This window comes from Nylanderia fulva, unplaced genomic scaffold (genome assembly GCF_048542155.1).
Source record: "Nylanderia fulva isolate GAGA-0341 unplaced genomic scaffold, ASM4854215v1 Scaffold1061, whole genome shotgun sequence".
In the NCBI taxonomy this organism is placed as follows: Eukaryota; Metazoa; Arthropoda; class Insecta; order Hymenoptera; family Formicidae; genus Nylanderia; species Nylanderia fulva.
In genome coordinates, this window is record NW_028189260.1 from 8,735 (window position 1) to 26,735 (window position 18,001).

Here is an 18,001-nt window from a genome sequence, read left to right on the forward strand (position 1 = left end):
CGCCCGAAATCGGGGCTTTATCGCTTTTCCGTCGTGAAAACATATCGCAAACCGCTTATCAGATACACCGCAAAAATTCGTTGACGACCGCCGCTATTCCGCACTTTGATTTTGATTCCGATTTCACTGTAAAATAATTAAAGTTTTGTAATAAGTTTGTTATAGTATTTTGTCAATACGTGTGCGATATTATTAAAGTCCTTGTTTTACAAAAAAGGTGACTCATCCTTTCGTGCAGCGCGATCCTTTGCTCAAGCAGCGCGTTCGTGAACATATTTTTGGTCCTTCGAGCCGGATACATCGTGCCGGCATCCGCAAGTTTGTGAACGTGTCTCTTGGTGCGGTCAGTGAGCTCGTAGTTCGACATGGATGTGAACACCTTGATCGATTGCCAACGTGAGGTCCAAGTCCGTATTTCACGCTCCGTGGAATACTTGAAGAAGCTGGGCACGACCAACATCACCGCCAGTGCCGTATCCACACGCATCAGGATCCTAGATCAGCTGTGGACGAAATTTGAGGCCCAGCATGATCTCATTCGCGCGGCCCTGAAAGAGAAGTTTAGTGACAGCGAATACTTCAAGTCGGAGTTGCATGGAGATACTGAAAATCTTTACGTGGCACAACGCAGTATCCTGGATGGCTACGCTGAACATTTCCGGAAGCCAAACGTATCTCCATCCGTCGACGTCGCATCAAGGTCGTCGCTGCCGCGCATCAAGTTGCCGCCGTTTTCTGGCGCCTACGCTGATTGGCCGTCATTTCGTGATCTCTTCCTGTCCGTTGTGAGCAGCAATTCCATCTCAAACATCGAGCGTCTTCACCACCTCCGCTCGTGTTTGACAGGTCAGGCTGAAAAATTGATAAGATCACTACCTGTCACAAGTGACAATTACGATCGCGCTTGGGCAATCTTGAACAAGCATTACGACAACAAAAGAGAATTAATCCGCTCCAACTTTGCCACGTTTACCGCCGTGCCAAAGATGAAGGGAGATACCGCCGAGGAGCTGAGCCGCATCCACAACGCTGTCACCGCCGCCATCAATGCACAGGAGAGTATTGGACGTCCTATCAACTCGCACGGGATGGACCTGTTCAATCACCTGGTCATCGAATTGTTCGACGCCCGCACTCGTCTCGAATGGGAGTCAGCCACGTCAGACTCCACCGAACCACCACAGAACGAGGCACTTCTCGACTTTATTAGTCGACGGGTATTGACCCTCAACGCTGCACGACCGAGGAGTGTCACAAAAGGACCTGGAGAGGCATCGCGATTCGCCAAAGCGCACGTCACCAGACATCAAGGCACAGATTCGCCTCATTGTGCACTGTGTCGTGAAAAACATACACTGATGACCTGCAAGGAGTTCAAGGCCAAGACCGCGGTCGAACGGAAAACATTCGTGGAGACCAACCGACTGTGCTTCAACTGCCTGGGCAATCACTTCTTGTCACGGTGTCAATCGAAGAAGAATTGCCTCACTTGCAACGCACGACACCACACCATGCTGCACGGGGCATCCACATCATCACCGTCCGCTGAGGCCACTTCACTTGCCACCACACTGGCCACCTCACAGCAATGTGAGAGTCACAAGGCCGTCCTTCTTGCAACTGCCCGCGTCAAGGTCGCGGACCGCTACTGATCACCACACGAGGTTCGAGTCTTGATCGACCAGTGCTCCGAGGTGTCCATCATCTCTGAAGCGCTGGCTCAACGCCTTCGTCTTCCTCGAGCTTCAACGAATCTGTCCATCTTTGGCATCGGAGGGACTCGCTCTGGATCGGCTCGTGGCAAGGTCACCCTGGACATCACATCCGACGTGACCAACACCGAGCTTCGCGTGGTCGCCTTTGTGTTGCCTCGCATCTCACTACAACAAGGCACCGCTCAACGCGAGAATTGCAGCTGGCCTCACATCCAAGGACTCCGGTTGGCCGACCCGCGGTACCTGGATGACGACCCTGCGGAGCTACTTCTTGGTGCAGAGGTCTACTCGTTAATTCTTGAGGAAGGCCTTTGCAAGGGCGACTCACGCATGCCGATCGCCCAGCAGACCAGCTTGGGATGGATCCTGTCCGGAGGCTACGACTCAGCAGTCACCGACGGACATCGCCGCACGTTTCAGTGCACCGCCGACAACGACCTTGCTGACCTGGTGCGACGATTCTGGGAGCAGGAACGCGAGCCAGCAGCTGGGATCGTGCTCACCGCCGACGAAGCCAGATGCGAGGACCTCTATGTGCGCACAGTCACACGCACATCCAGTGGAAGATACGTGGTAAGGCTGCCATTTGCCTCACCGCCGACATCACTCAGCGAGACTCGTCGACCTGCAGAGCGCCTCCTGGAAGCGATGGAGCGGAAGGGAGCCCGTGATGCTCGGTTCGGTGATCTCTATCGAGACTTCATGGATGAATACGAAAACCTGCAACACATGGAGAAGGTTAGTACGTTTACGACAGGTTCTGGTCCCAGGTGCTACTTACCGCATCACGGGGTCCTCAAGGAGTCGAGCACGACCACGAAGCTCAGGGTTGTGTTCAACGGCTCCCAACGCACACGGTCCGGAGAGTCGCTGAACTCGCACCTCCTCACTGGAGCTAACCTCTTGCCAGCACTCGCTGACGTCTTACTCCGTTGGCGTTGGCATCGGTACGTTTTCGTCACGGACATCGAGAAAATGTACCGACAAATTCTTGTTCATCCGGAGGATTGTCGCCTGCAAACCATCCTGTGGCGCCACAACAGCTCAGACAACATCTGCGAGTACGAGTTGAAGACCGTGACCTACGGACTGGCGTGCGCACCCTTCCTCGCCATCAGGACGCTTCACCAACTTGCTGCAGACGAAGAGGCACGATATCCACGCGGAGTCAGGGCGCTGCGACAAGACTGTTACGTCGACGACGTGGTCACCGGTGCTGACAGCCTGGCGGATGCCATCAAACTCCAACAGGAACTACAGAGTCTCTGCATGGCGGGCGGGTTTCCTTTGCGAAAGTGGGCTGCCAACAACCAGCAGGTGCTCACCGGAATTCCGCCGGAACATCGGCTTCAACGCGGACCGCGCTCGTGGGAAGGAGAGAGCCACGCCACCCTGGGTCTTCGATGGCATCCTCAAGGGGATTGGTTCTCCTTCACCATACGTCCGCGTTCAACCACCGACCTCACGAAGAGACGAGTCTTGGCCGAGACAGCTCGACTATTCGATCCGATGGGCTGGCTAGCGCCTGTCGTCATCCGAGCCAAAATTCTGATCCAGTCTACGTGGCTTCAACGGCTGGATTGGGACTCTCCGCTGCCTGATCAGGACGCACACCGCTGGAGACAACTGCTGAATCAACTTCCGTTGCTGGATCACATCCGTGTGGATCGTTGGCTCAGCACCGGAGATGACCAGTCGCAACTGCAGCTCCATGGGTTTGCCGATGCATCGGAGCGAGGATACGCCGCCGTCGTATACATCCGCAACGCTGCAACAGAGAAGACATCAATTAATCTGCTGATGGCAAAATCGAAGGTCGCACCAGTCAAGCAGGTGTCGTTACCTCGATTGGAGCTTTGTGCCGCCGCATTACTCACCACGCTCATGTTGCATGTACGCACTACCCTCGGCTTGGCTGCTACGCCGGTGCACCTGTGGTCCGACTCCAAGGTCACTCTTCACTGGATTCGCGGACACTGCACCCGCTGGAAGACCTTTGTTGCCAACCGAGTGTCGCAGATCCAGACCCTGCTTCCAGACGCTCATTGGAGACACGTCGCCGGACGAGAAAACCCTGCAGATTGTGCATCACGTGGTGTTACACCTGAGGACTTACGCAATCATAAACTGTGGTGGACAGGACCTACCTGGCTGTCAGGAGACGAGGCTGCCTGGCCTGGTGCAGACATCGACGTCCCAGAGGATGACCTCCCTGAGCAACGAGTCACCAGCCTGGTAGTCAAGGCGCCAGTCATTACCGAACCGGACCTTCTTCTGCGGTTCCCGACGCTGCAACGGCTGCTGCGAGTCACTGCGTGGTGTCGTCGATGGCTCAACCCGGTGAGACGTGACGCCAGACCTGGCTGTCCATTGCAGCCTGACGAGCTGGACTCCGCGCTGTTTCGATGGCTGCGAGTGGTGCAGGCGCTCCATTTTCCGACGGACGTAGCCGCGGCCTCTGCTGGACGCACTACTCCACCGCGAAGCCACCTGGTAAAGTTGAGTCCGTTCCTCGACGATCAAGGCGTACTGCGCGTCGGAGGACGTCTCAAAAACTCTCAACTTCCGCTCGACGAGAAACATCCGATGATCATCCCGGCGGCATCCTGGCTGACTCGGCTGGTGATCGATTCCTGCCATCGACGAACACTGCACGGGGGTGTGCAGCTGACACTCGGCCTGCTCCGCCTGCGCTTCTGGGTGCCTCGAGGAAGAACCGCCGTCAAGCAGCAGCTACATCGATGCGTTACCTGCACTCGATGGCGTGCTGCCACGCCACAGCCTCAGATGGGTAACCTTCCTCGGGACCGAGTAACGCCAACCCGACCGTTCCTCAGCACCGGCGTGGATTACGCAGGACCCATCCTCCTTCGGACCAGCAAGGGACGTGGACACCGTGCGCATAAAGGGTACATCGCAGTCTTCATCTGTTTCTGGTCGAAGGCCACTCACTTGGAGGTCGTCTCCGACTACACCTCCGAGGCTTTCATCGCCGCTCTGCACCGCTTCGTCTCCCGCAGGGGCCTCTGTGCTGAGATCTACAGCGACTGCGGCACGACATTCATCGGGGCAGATCGTACGCTGCGAGGTCTCTTTGATGCAGCGACAGCCGAAGGTCATCGTATCGTCCTTGCCGCCACCGCTCAAGGAATCCGCTGGCACTTCAACCCGCCAGCGGCCCCGCACTTTGGTGGTCTTTGGGAGGCTGCAGTGAAGTCGACCAAGTTCCACCTCCGTCGGGTGATCGGCGAGACCACCCTCACGTTCGAGGAGCTGAGCACACTCCTCGCCCAGATCGAAGCTTGTCTTAATTCTCGTCCATTGCAGGCACTCTCAGATGACCCAGAGGACGTCTCTGCGTTGACCCCCGGTCACTTCCTCGTCGGGGCGCCGCTACTTGCTGTGCCGGAACCGTCATTGACAGGGCAGACGGTATCCACCTTGTCACGCTGGCGTCATTTGCAGCAGATGAGGGATCACTTCTGGCAGCGATGGTCATCCGAATATTTGCACGGACTAGCCTCACGCACCAAATGGCTCAAGGGAGAAGCTGCACCCCACGTCGGTGACCTCTGTCTCGTGCGCTCCGAGCTCACCCCACCGAGCCGATGGCCACTGGCTCGCATATCGCGACTTCACCCCGGGGACGATGGGATTGTACGCGTGGTGTCAATCCGAACGGCCACGTCCGAGCTTGTGCGCCCACTCGTCAAGCTTGTTTTCCTCCCGGGCGTGAACGACGCACCTACACCGCACACTGACACTTCGTAACGTCACACAATCATCACTTCATGCATCATAGCATCTGTCGCACGTCACTCATCTCATCCACCACCGCACAAAAAGAAAAAAAAATTATTTCGTTATCACCGCTCACTGCATTACACACTCGCCGTTCACATCAACCACGCGTTGTCACCGGATCAGCTGATTATTTCACACCACGCGTTTACCACGTGCTCTCATCGGCTCAGCTGATCGATTCACACCACGCGATCACCACGTGTATTTCGCCGCGCCGGCGCGCCCGCCCCACCATCGATCGCTATCGGAATGCGATCCGCGCCGGAACCACCACCAATCTTTGTCACGTTGCGACAAGGCGGGCGGGAATGTTTGAGATGTTAAGTAAAACTTCTGTAAATTCTAGAATTTTCCATCCGCGTCAATAACAAAAGTCACGGTCGTTTTGTATGTTTGTCACGGTAAAAAACCTGTCATAAATTAAACTTGTCATCTAAAAAACATTCTTTACACACAAACAATTAGCAGTTTCGCAACCGTTTTACCGGATACTTTTCGCGGTACAAGCATGCGCAAAATTGCCACGCGGCCTCGATCACCAATTAGAAATAGCGAGCGGCCGCGCGCGCATGGCAAAACGCGAGGTCGTTGCGCATCTTAAAAAAGCGGCCAATAATGAGCTGTGCCCTCGAGTCACCTCGAGCACAATTCAAATTGCTCGCAATAATTGGCGCTTTCCGAAAAAGTGGGTTTTCTTCGGAAACCCATAAGAGAGAGCTCGCGCCCGAAATCGGGGCTTTATCGCTTTTCCGTCGTGAAAACATATCGCAAACCGCTTATCAGATACACCGCAAAAATTCGTTGACGACCGCCGCTATTCCGCACTTTGATTTTGATTCCGATTTCACTGTAAAATAATTAAAGTTTTGTAATAAGTTTGTTATAGTATTTTGTCAATACGTGTGTGATATTATTAAAGTCCTTGTTTTACAAAAAAGTGACTCATCCTTTCGTGCAGCGCGATCCTTTGCTCAAGCAGCGCGTTCGTGAACAATAAGCATGTGAGACCACGATATTAATTAATAAATTATATGCATGCTGCATGAGGCATGATCGAGATGCATGAATATTTTAACGCTTTCTTGTCCGCGGGTTCTTACCGTTCGAATCTCGAACATTCCGCCCGCCTTGCAGTAATATACCTGCAATCGTGTTCTCAGCGCGAGAGTGGGGCACGAGCCTATTCACGCGCTCGTGCGTGACGGACACGTGGAGCGCACGTGCTCCGATTAATTTAGAGAACGGAATGCTGAATCGATCAGCTGTTTATACTGGGAGTCAGTATAGACGCGTATAGGTTAAGCGTCGCGTAGACCGTATGCTGGCGATGTGCAAGTGACTGTGAGTGTGAAGTACAATTGTGAGGAGAATAATGAAAATTTAGTGAAAAAAAATAAATGAATGTGAATATGGAATAGAGAAAAGTGTAAATTTTTTAAACTAATCGCGGACGACGCGTGATTGCGATTCGAGTGAGTCTTCGGTGCCGTCGGTCAGAAAGATTAACTTGTTTACGGGACGCGTCAAATTTGTGGTCGAGGTGCGGACGTCGACTACGCGAACGTTACCGTCGGAACCTGGATGCAGTTGTGTAATGCGCGCAAGCGGCCACCGTGTTGGTGGTGTTATTTCGTTTCGCACGAGGCAGATTCGACCGACGCGAGCCTCCTGATTAATTCGGGACCATTTCGGCCGATGGGCCAGCGTGTGTAAGTATTCGCTGACCCACCGAGACCAGAAATGGTCCTTCATGTTTTGCAGGAGCTGCCACCGTGAGAGACGTGCCGACGGCTCTCGTTCGAGCGACGGTTCGGGGATCGCCGAGAGAGCGGAGCCGACCAGGAAGTGACCAGGTGTGAGTGCGGCTACATCCTCCGGATCGTCAGACAACGGCTGCAGCGGTCTGGAATTGAGGCAGGCCTCAATTTGGGCTAGGAGAGTAGTCATCTCCTCGTAGGTGAGGGTGGCGTCACCGATGACTCGCCGAAGGTGGTACTTCATCGCTTTCACGGCAGCTTCCCATAAACCGCCGAAGTTAGGTGCAGCCGGCGGGTTGAACCGCCACCGGATTCTTTCCTGGGCGGCGAAGGTTGCGATGCGATGTCCGTCGGCACTGGCGGCGGAGAATAGTTGCCTAAGCTGCTTATCGGCACCCACGAAGTTGGTGCCGCAGTCGCTATATAGCGAGTGGCAGACTCCTCGCCTGGCGACGAACCGACGCAAGGCGGCAAGGAAGGCGTCAGCGGTGTAGTCCGAGGCGGCGTCGAGGTGGACTGCTCGGGAAGCTAAACAAATAAAGACAACAATAAAACCTTTTGTCGCCTTGAGTCCGCGGCCCCCTGCAGTTCGCATCCAAATCGGTCCAGCGTAGTCTACGCCGGTATGCAGAAACGGCCGGCCTGGAGTAACTCGTGGTGCCGGGAGGTCCCCCATCAGTGGCTGAGGGATGGCAGCTCGCCATCTGGTGCACCTTAGACACCGGCTGATGCGGCTCTTCACTAGAGCGCGACCTCGAGGGACCCAATACTCCTGGCGAAGAAAGCACAAGGTCAACTGGGTGCCGCCGTGCAGCGTCCGCTTGTGTCGTCGATGATGAGGCAAGTAAAATTAGATCTGCTTGGGAGTATGGTTGGATGCGTGGCATCATACTGTAGAGCAGCGTGTTTAAGGCGCCCGCCGACGCGTAGGAGTCCCTCACTGTCCAGAAAAGGACTTAGCTTCAGTAGGGAGCTTCGAGTCGGCAGCGGCTTTCCATTCTTTAGGTGTCTCAGTTCTTCTTTGTATGTTTCAGCCTGGATGATTTTTAACCAGGAGATCCGGGAGTCCTCGATCTCGTCGGCGCTGATCAAGCCGGGCTGGCCATGCTCGAGGTGGTCCTGACGATGGATCCGCAGCCAGCGACGGCACCACGCAGTGATCCGGAGCAGGCGTTGTAGCGACGAGTATCTAAGAAGCATCTCCGGCTCAGTCCTTTGTTCGGCGATGGCGGCGACGTGGGCGCGGACGCGCCTCTCTGGGAGGTCATCCTCTGGTGGCTCCTCGCTGTTGATCGTCCACGGTTGGCTCTCGGAGGACAGCCACGACGGACCTTGCCACCATAGTGAATGGTCCACAAGCTCGCTGGGGTAGAGTCCTCGTGACGCGCAGTCCGCGGGATTCTCTCGGCCGGGGACGTGGTGCCAGTGGGCGTCCGGAGTCAGCGTCTGGATCTCACTCACCCGATTAGCGACGTAAGTGACCCAGGACGAAGGGTGGACCCGGATCCAGCCGAGAGTCACGGTGGAATCCGACCACAGATGGAGAGGCGCCTTTTCTGCGCCAATAAGAGGCACGACGTGGGCGACCAATCGAGCTAGAAGAGTGGCGGCAGCAACCAACCCCGGGGTAAGGAATCTTTTTAAAAAGGACTCCTTGGTCTTCGCGAAAAATCATTTCCCAAACTCCTTTTGTGTTTTTTTCGGGGGTAGATGACTGGGGTAGGCCGTTCGGGGTATGGGAAAACCGGAACCTTTTGGGGGAGTCACGGGCCCCAAAAAACGGGGCCGACTTTTCTCCAAGCCGCTTCCTCCGGAAATCCCCCTTTTTTTTTCCTGTTGGCAAACCGTCCCAGTCGAGACCTGACCTCCCGGGTTTTTTTGCCAGCACACTTGGGGAGACAGCCACCCAAGGGGATCGAAAATTTGGCCGTCAAAGAAAGGACGCCTTTTTTTGGTACCGTGAGAGAGTGATCCGGGGGGGTGCAAGGCAAAGGGGTGTCGCAGGGTTGCCACGGGGCCCGGATGGAAACCTCCCGGGCCCCCTCTCCTCTTGTTGGGGGCGCGCCCGGGTTTTCCAGGGCTCAGAGGTAGGAGGTTTTTGTAGCCATTTTTTAGTGTGAACCCCCCCGTCATATATTTGTACTGCCCCCATAGATTCTGTTCCTTGTTTCTGGCCCCGGGAAGGGTACCCTTAGATTCGCTCCGCAATGGGGCGCCTTTCAAAAAGGGTGTTTTTGCCCGGGCGAGTTGGGTGGGGACGGATCCAGATACGGGGCGCGAGCCCGAAAGTGCCGTGCCCAGAACTCCGGACTCTTTTTTTAGAGTGCCCTTCCACAGGATTCGCTGCGGTTTGATCGTCCGGATGCACTAATCGCCGATCATTTTTCATTGGCAGCAAAGACGATCTGGGCGTGCCAAGCAGCGGGTGCACCAGCGCGGGAACAATTCGTCCGTCAAAGATTTGGGTTGAGAACCCCGTTGGCAAGAGCTCGGCCTTTGAACCACCCTCAGCTTGTGGAGTTTTTCCCGGGACGCGGGACCCCGTGATGGGGCGGGTAAAATCCCCTTTTGGGCTCCCCTGGCGGGGGTGCAAGCTCATAGCGCATTCCCTTTTTTTTGGGCATGAATTTGTACTTCCAAAAGTGGGCATTTTTCCCTTAACCTTTCTCCGTTGTTGGGGCCGACGGGGCGCGAGAGTCCCAGACAGTCCGGGAAGGCTCGAGTTGGAGCCGCACTTGTCCTGCCGTGGGGGAGCGCGGTATACGGCGGGGGCTCCTCGCCCGTTCCCCTTTGGTGGGGGTCGGGGGGGGCCTGGATTCCTTTCCCCCCCAAAACCCCCGCCCCAAAACAGGTGAGCCCTTCTCGATCGGCGGGGAAAGCGGAGATTTTGGCGGGGCCCGTCAGCTAAGGACCGAGAAACCACCCCCAACGGGTTTGTTACTACGGGATCCTTAGGACCTCCTTTTTGTGGGCCGAGGTGATGGCCCAATACGTGGCCCCAGTAGGTGTCACGGGGGGCCGAGGACAAATTTTGGTCGGGACTCCATCCTCCGAGGGGCCCGGTTGTCTTTCTGCTGCGGATCCTCCGGAAAAAAACGCAAATTAGGCACACCCCAAACTTGACAAAGGGGGCGATTTCCCCCCTGCGCGACTCAGGGTAAGCCCCACCCTTCCCCCCTTTTCCTCCGGTCCCCTTTTTTTTCCATCCGACACTAAGGGGTGTCTTTAGGGGGTCTAACGCTCCTAATCGCTCCGAAAAATGGGGATTCGGGGCCCCCGGGCGTCAAGCGCGAGCGGACTTTTCCGCTTCCGTGGATCGAGGGCGCGGCCCAGCGTACAGCGCACCGTTCGGAAAGGTCGCGCCTTGACCACGTGAACTGTGGCGGCCTCGGTTCCCGGAAACTCGTAACGAGGGGAGTCACTGCCGCCCTGTAATCTTCTTAAACATGGAAATTAGCCCGGGGCCCAAAGGGAGTTTTTTAAAGCTTATCTCACGGGCAGTCTACGCGCACGCCCTCTTATCCTTTTTCGCCCCAGAAATAAAAAGTGGCCCCCGGCAATGGGCACCGGGGTTTTGGACTTCTCTTTTTGGGTTTGGCCTTTTACGTGGGGGTCCCCCTTATTTGCTTTGGGGGCGTCGCGTTCCGGCCAACGGCCCCCAAAAGTATGGGCCGGTTTTATGAAGGGGCCCAAGGGGCGTACTTTTGGGGGATCGTGGGTCATTAAACACTCCCCTTCTCGCCTAGAGCGGTGTCGAGGGGCTCTACGACAGGGGGAGAAGAATCCCCTGGTCTATCGGCGGTTTTTTCTTCGGGGCTGAATTTTTTTTTCCATGGAAAACTTCCTAATTCCGGGGATTGCTTTTTTCTTGGTCAAAATAAAAAATTATTAGATAATTTTCATCGCAAATTTTTTTCTCGTAATAATCGCTTAGGTTTTCCGGGATTTATGTTTCTTTTGTGGGGCGGGTTTGAATCCAGATCGGGGGTCACCCTTACACAAATTTTTTTAATATTAAATTTTTCCCCGTTTTGCTGCCCGATTCCGCCCATGAGGTTGGAACAATCCCGGAAAAACCAACCTGTATTTCCCGGGGAAAGGAGGCGGTTTTGGTTTTTTGGGACCTTCCGAGGGGGATATTTTTCGGGGGGCCGGGAGAGTGGGGGCTTAGCCCGGGTGGAGAACGTCTTCAACGAGCTGAGGCCCCTTTTCAAGGGCTTCCTCGCCAAGGACGGGATGTCCCGTTTGCGTAACCCCCTCTTTTTTTTGTAACCCTGGGAACGATATTAAAGCGTCGAATTTTTTCCCCTATTCTCGAGATTTTTAAGCCGGGCCCCCCCCCGCGCCCGGGTTTTTGGCCTCGCCACTTCCGCGGGTTTTCGAACGCGCGCGGAAACTTCCGTACGCACCGTGGGGTGGCAATGCGCCCCGGTCGTCATTTTTTAAAATGTTTTTCGTTCCCGAAACCCGGCCCGACAATCAACACAATCCTTCCGGGAAAGGGTTTCCCGAGGGTTTTGAGGAACCGGGCCCAAGGACCAAAAAGGGGGCGGGAAATGGTGGACGGGGTCGGAACGAACTAAAATAACCAAACACCGGCCACCCAAGTTCACAAAAAGAAAATTTTAATAAATTTTAACAAAAATTCAAATTTAAATCCCCCGAATTTTCCCAAAATACCGAGTCAAGTAAAAAGAATGCAAAAAAAAAAAAGCCCGGGGCGAAAAAAATTTCTGTTCCCAACAACGGAATTAACAAAAAACCCAAAAAACAAGCTCTTTTCGGAAAGTGAAGCACACTCATTTGCGACACAACGGAAAAAACCCCGGGCGCGAAGGGGGGCTTTTTTAGGCCCCTTTTTTTCTAGAAAATTCGAGTCATTTTCTGCGTTCATTTTTGGGTTTAAGGGGAAGGAAAATTTTTTTGAATTTTTTACTTGTTTTTTTTTCCCCTCCGCACAGCGGTGTTTACCAATTTAGACTGTTTTTTCGCTTATTTTTGAAGGCGCGGGTACCTATATTTGGGGGCCACCTATTTTAAAAATTTAATTTAAATAACATTTGACCAGAATTAAAATTAAAAAATTTAACAGCTGCATGAGCCCCGATCAAAACGAATTTTTTAAGCTTTCTTGTCCCCGGGTTTTTACCGTTTGAATTTCGACACTTTTTTAAATATTTTTTTTAAATATTTTGATCATTTTTTATTGCACATTTTAATTTTCTTTTTACTATTTAAATTTGAATTTTAAAAAAAAAGTGTGCGGGGGGGCAAAAATTTTTATTTGCGAGCCTTGGAAATTTGGAAAAGTTTTTGCACTACAATACTGGCATTTTTTGTAAAAATTTTTATATAAAAAAAAAAATAAACACTTTTTGATTGGGAGTTATTTTTAAAAGGTTTCTTTGAATCGAGTTTTTTTTTACAAAATTTTGCCCATTTATTTTTTTTTCATACTTTACAAATTTTTTTCCCCCTTAAAGTTCAAAAATAAAATTTTTCATTTCTTTTTTAGCTTAAATTTTTATTTCCATAGGTTTTCAGATAATTTTTTTTATCTTTTTGTTTTTAAAGGCCTGTTTTCAATTACCCCCGACTCTACAACATTTCCTTTAAACGGACCAACCGTTTTTTTTTTTGTTTTATTCAAAATATGCTTTTTTTAGCTGGTTTTAATATTTTTTTCCGGTCTAAAATTTTTAAAAATAAAGTACATAGAATTTTTTTTAAAAAATTTTTTTAAAATTACAAAAAAGGCAATTTTTAAAATTTTAACTTTTCCGGAAATTTTTAAAATTTGGGTCTCCGCGAAAAGTTAAATGCCCGATCAATTATTTAAAACCCTCAATCCGCATTTGCGAACACGAATTTTCCCCGCGCCGGGCTAGCGCGTAGCCATCCTTCCACATCTTTGAATTCCATTCGCGGCCCCTTTTTCCCCCCATTACAGTGTTCCGGGGAAACCCAAACCTCACCCGCGAAGGTGAAAAACCACCCCCGTTCGGCTCTTGACGCTGCGATTTTTTTAAAAAATTTTCGCGAAAATTTCCGTCGGGGCCCCCGCTCAGCAAATTTCGATCAACCCAAGATTCCGGCCTTTTTTCGTTAAAAAAATTTATTGCCCCCCCTTTTTGTAAATTTTTTTCAAATTTGAAATCGAAACTTTTGGGGTTTTTTTTTTTTAAAAAATCGAAAAAAACCCTTTTTTTTTTTAAAAAAAAACTCTCATGTTAAAAAACCAAACCCCCCTTTTTCCCCCCTTTTCCCCCAAAAAAAAATTTAAATTTTTAAACAGTGCCTTTCCCCCCTTTTTTTGGGGCCTTCGACCGGGGCCGGGGGCTGGGGTTTTTTTTTTTTTGACTGTTAACAGCTGTTTTTTGGGGGGTACGCTTTTTTTTAGTGAACTCGTTCAAAATTTCCCCGGGGGGGGTGCAAAAAAAAAAAAAACCCGTGTAAAAGGGGGAACCCTTTTTGAAAATTGAAGCACAAAATCAAAAAAAAAAGCTCATTTTTTTTGTGCGATATCTAATTTTTTAAAAATTTTTTTCGCCAAAAGGGGCCTATGCATGCCCAAAAAAAACGAAAAAAAACCCTTAAAAAAAAATTCGAACATCCCAAAATTAGATCCCAAAAATTTCACCCCTTCCCTGACCCCAAAGGGAAAAAAGCCCCCCGCCCCCCTACTTCTCAGATCACAAAATTTAAAAGATGCGGGAAAAACCAAAAAAACCCGTTTGGGTTTTTCGCCAATTTTTTACATGAACTTTTTCCCAAACATCACCACCTGCACTCCCAAGTCAAATTTTCCCGCGGGGCACCCCCAACGACACTCCCCTACCGGGGTCAAATTTGGGGGGTTCGTTTTGGGTCTTTGGGAAAAAAGGGAGAGTTTTTTCCCAAACGTTTTCAATCGAGTTTTTAAAAAAAAAAAAAGCCTGTCTAACGTACAAAAATTCAAAACATTTATTTTTGTGCCCAAAAAGGGGAAAACCCCCTACCGCCCATCAAAAATTTTTAAAGTTTAAAATTCTGAAAATTTTTTCTGTAGGGGGGAAAAAATTTTCCCCCCCAATTTTAAAAAGGGGCCCCCGGGTTTAAAAAATTTTTGTATAACTCGCTTATTTAAAATTCCCCCGGGGCACGGCAAAAAGGGCCCCACCGAATTTTCCCCAGCCCACAAAAAAAAACCCCCGCCGAAATTTGGCCCCTTTAAAAAAATTTGGGGCCCCGCCCCGGCAAACCGGAGCGATATTTTTTTTATATTATTTACACAAAACTCGACAAATCCTTGGCCAAGCGGGGGAAAATTTAATTTTGGAAAAAAACCGTCTTTCCTGGGGGGGGGTTTAAAAATTGCGCGGTTTTTTTGGTTTCCCCCGTTTTTTGCGCTCTCGACCGGGCCCCTTTTACCCATCCTTTTTGACCCCGATAAACAAAACGATTTAAAAAAACGCGAAATTAAAAAAAAGGGGGTGTCACTTTGCATAAAACCCAAAAACCCCGAAATTTTTGTTTTCCCCCGGTGGGGAATCAATCATTTTTTAAAAATAAAAGTACCCCCTTTTCCTGGGAAAAACCCCGCCAGCGTACGAAAATTTTTTGAAAAAGGAAAAACCTTTCCCCCAATTTTTCATTTTTGAACATCCCCCCAAAAAAACCCGAGAAAACCCCCTCGTGAAAAAAAGGGGCACCCAAAAAGGGATCAAAACCCTTTTTAAATTTTTTTTACCTCCGAAAAACCCGTTAAAACTAAAAGGGGGCCCCCGGGTTTAAAAAACCCCGGGGCACTCGCCCCAAATGACGTTTCCCCCCCATACCCCTTTCAAAAACTGTAACAGCGCGTCCATTCCCCCTTGAAAAGCCGCTTTCCCCGTGCATTAAATTTTCCGGGGCGTTCCAAGGGGGGCCCGGGGCCCCATCGACAAGGATCTGGTCCCCTTTTTTAAAAACCCAAAAAAATTTTGTGCAGCATTAAATTTCCCCCAAAATTTAAAAACCGCTTTTTGGGAACGGGGGATCGGCAAAAAGCAAAAAAAACTTTTGACAAACCGTTCATCAAACCAAAAACCCCCCAAAAAGGGGACACCCCGGGGGTTTTTAAAACCAAAACCCCCGTTAATTTTAAAAACTTTTAATTTATTTTTGGGGCCCAAAACCCCCCTCGACTTTCCCAAAAAGAAAAGGCCGCTTTTAAGGGGCCTTTTTGTTCTGATCCCAAAACCCGCAGGATCAAATCCTAGAAAAATTATGGGGGGCGGTTTTTTTCCCGGGGCACTCATCCTCGGGCGGCGTTCGAAAAAACGCGGTTTACAAACCCCGCTCAAAAAAAACCCCGCGGGGGGGATCATACCCGGGCCTTGCGAAAAACAACCGCTCTCCCCTTTGTTCCCCTTGGAATTTCATCATTTCCCCTTTTTGGGGTGAAACTAAAAAAACCTCCGCCGATTTTTGGGGAAAAAAAGAAATTTTTCCCCCTTTCATCAAAAAAAACTATTTAAAAAAAGGGGGGTGCGACGACCTTTTTTAAAAATTTGACCCCTCTCAAATTCTAAAAGGCCCTTTTTTAAAACGCAACTTCCTTTTTAAAAAAAGGGGCCTTTCCCCTTTTAACTTGGGGAACCGACATTTTCCCCCTTTAAAAAGGGGTTTCCTTCGCACGGAAACCCTTTAAAAAAAATTAAAACGAAATGTGGGAATTCAAATTTTTTAAAAAATATTATGTTTTTGAGACCCCTGAAAAAGCGTCTCAAAACCCCCAAAAATTAATCGACTCGAACCCCAACCCCTATATATTCCGCCCTTTCCGTATTCCCGGGGCTAACATTTTAAAAAAACGCGAATACTTTTTTTTTCAAAACCCCTTTTTAAGTCGAACCCCAAACGGGAAAGCTTAAAGGGGTCATTATATCCGGGGCCCCAAACTTCAAAAGGACCTTGCTGCAGTGTTTTTTCCCCTTGGCGCAATTTTTGTACTTTTTCCCCCCGCTGGCAAAAATTATCCCCCAAAAATTTAAGGGGGAAACCTCGCGATGTATTTCCGCGCATCTTCTGGGCCGGGGCCCTCTCCAACACATCAAGTTGGGGAAAAGGGTTTTTTCCCGGGGGGCGTAGGGGAAAAGATTTTTACTCCGACTTACTTTAAAAAGGGCATAATAAAATCCCAAGATAAGGGGCTTCTTTTCCCCTTAGCCACATCCTTTTTCCCCATGTAAAAAAGTAAAGTCAAACCCCTTTTTTTTCCCCCCCCCGACAAAAAGGGTTTTTTTTGCTCGTCAAACTCGCGACAGATTTTTTTTTTTTTCCCCAAAAGGGGGGGTTTTACGCTACAAAATTTTGGGGAAGCAACTTTTTCCCAACCCCTTTTACGGGAAACGAAGAAACCAAACCCCGGGCCCCTTTTAAAGCCCAGATCTAAACAAGATGAGACTTAAAAAATTTTGGGGCTTTTTGGGCCCCAAACCCAAAGCGACATCTTTAAATTTCCTTTAAAATTTCAGGGCCCCCCGGCCCAAAACCCCCAAAAAAAATTTTTTTTCCGACATCGGGCCAAAATTTTTTGATCCACTTGGATGGGCAACCCCCTTTATTTTCCCCCCCAAAATTTTGATGCAACACGGGGAAAACCCCCAAAAAAGTGATTGGGGCAATTTGCCCCGCCAATTTTTGCTTGAAGCCTGGGACAGTAACATACTCATCTTAAAAAGCTAGAAGAGGGGATGATTCCAAAAATTTTGGGTTCAACTCGGGCCCCCCCCTTTTTTTCATCTTTTTGTTGGGGGGGGTTCTCGGTCATCTACCAAAGCCAAACCCGCACGGGTACCTTCCCGGTTTTTTACGGGGATGGAAGGGGCTCCCCGGGAATCTTCCCCTTTCCGCAAAAACAAAAGTCGCTCCTGTCAAGTAATGATGTTTTTCCCCCACTCGGTTTTTTTTTCACCCAATTCCCCCCACGGGTCATTCATTTCCCCCCGCGAAGCCTCCCACTTTTGGGAGGTTTAAAAATTTTTTTTTTTTGGGCCGATTCCCCCCAAATTTTCTTGCCCGGCTAGCCCCCCCCCCTTTTACTACATGGAAGACAAATTTTTAGCGAATAGATTTTTCCCATATTCCCACCTCTTTTCCCCGGGGGTTTTTCCCGGGGGGCCCCCTCCCAAAAAAGGGGAAAAACCCCCCCCCCTGCGCATCCCCGCGGGGTCTCTTTTCCCCACGACCTTTCCCCCAAAACCCTTTAATGGGGGTCCCGGTTTTCCCCATTTGGGTTTTAAAACTTCCGAATTTTTTTCCCAAAAACTGACCGGGTTTCATCCCCCGCGCTAAGCGAGCAACGCGCGCCCCAAACCCCCAAACCCCTCCCCTACTCCGTTTTTCGCATTGGGAAAACCCCCCACAACTTTTTCGGGAGGGGGGAAACCCCCTTTGAAACTGCAACACTACGGGTTTGGTTTAAAAAAAATTCCCCCCCTCTCGAAAAAAACAATCCAATCTGAAATACCAAAAACCCTTTTTGCTTTTTCCATTTTTCCTAAATCCGTTTTAAATTTTAAATCCGCAAAACTTTTTTGGGTTTGTTCATTCCCCAAAAAAAAATTGTTTTTATAGCGAAATACCCCCCCCTCATTTCGGCCCCCAAAAAAAAAAAACTAGCAAAACCCCTTTTAAATTTTAAAAATTACTCGTAATGAACAAATAATTCCCAGTCGGGGCGGCTAAGGGGAAAGGGCCCCC

At 50.4% G+C, this 18,001-nt stretch overlaps 4 protein-coding genes across 4 annotated transcripts; 2 read left to right on the forward strand and 2 right to left on the reverse strand.

Annotated features, from left to right (window-relative positions):
- The first annotated feature begins 365 nt into the window (after nucleotides 1-365).
- Nucleotides 366-3,348, forward strand: LOC146725058 (uncharacterized). The gene is made up of 3 exons (XM_085485009.1): nucleotides 366-1,634; nucleotides 1,686-3,232; nucleotides 3,321-3,348. The coding sequence occupies exons 1-3, from the start codon at nucleotides 366-368 to the stop codon at nucleotides 3,346-3,348; spliced, it is 2,844 nt and encodes a 947-aa protein (XP_085341135.1).
- A 953-nt stretch (nucleotides 3,349-4,301) lies between these two features.
- On the forward strand, nucleotides 4,302-5,486 carry LOC114938668 (uncharacterized). The gene has a single exon (XM_085485018.1). It carries the CDS (start codon nucleotides 4,302-4,304, stop codon nucleotides 5,484-5,486), a length of 1,185 nt encoding a protein of 394 aa, XP_085341144.1.
- Nucleotides 5,487-6,959: 1,473 nt separating this feature from the next.
- LOC114938678 (uncharacterized) lies at nucleotides 6,960-7,952 on the reverse strand. The gene has a single exon (XM_029312702.1). The coding sequence runs from the start codon at nucleotides 7,950-7,952 to the stop codon at nucleotides 6,960-6,962; it is 993 nt and encodes a 330-aa protein (XP_029168535.1).
- A 116-nt stretch (nucleotides 7,953-8,068) lies between these two features.
- LOC146725059 (uncharacterized) lies at nucleotides 8,069-9,428 on the reverse strand. The gene is made up of 2 exons (XM_085485025.1): nucleotides 9,420-9,428; nucleotides 8,069-8,935 (listed from the first exon to the last, which is right to left on the reverse strand). The coding sequence occupies exons 1-2, from the start codon at nucleotides 9,426-9,428 to the stop codon at nucleotides 8,069-8,071; spliced, it is 876 nt and encodes a 291-aa protein (XP_085341151.1).
- Nucleotides 9,429-18,001: the final 8,573 nt, after the last annotated feature.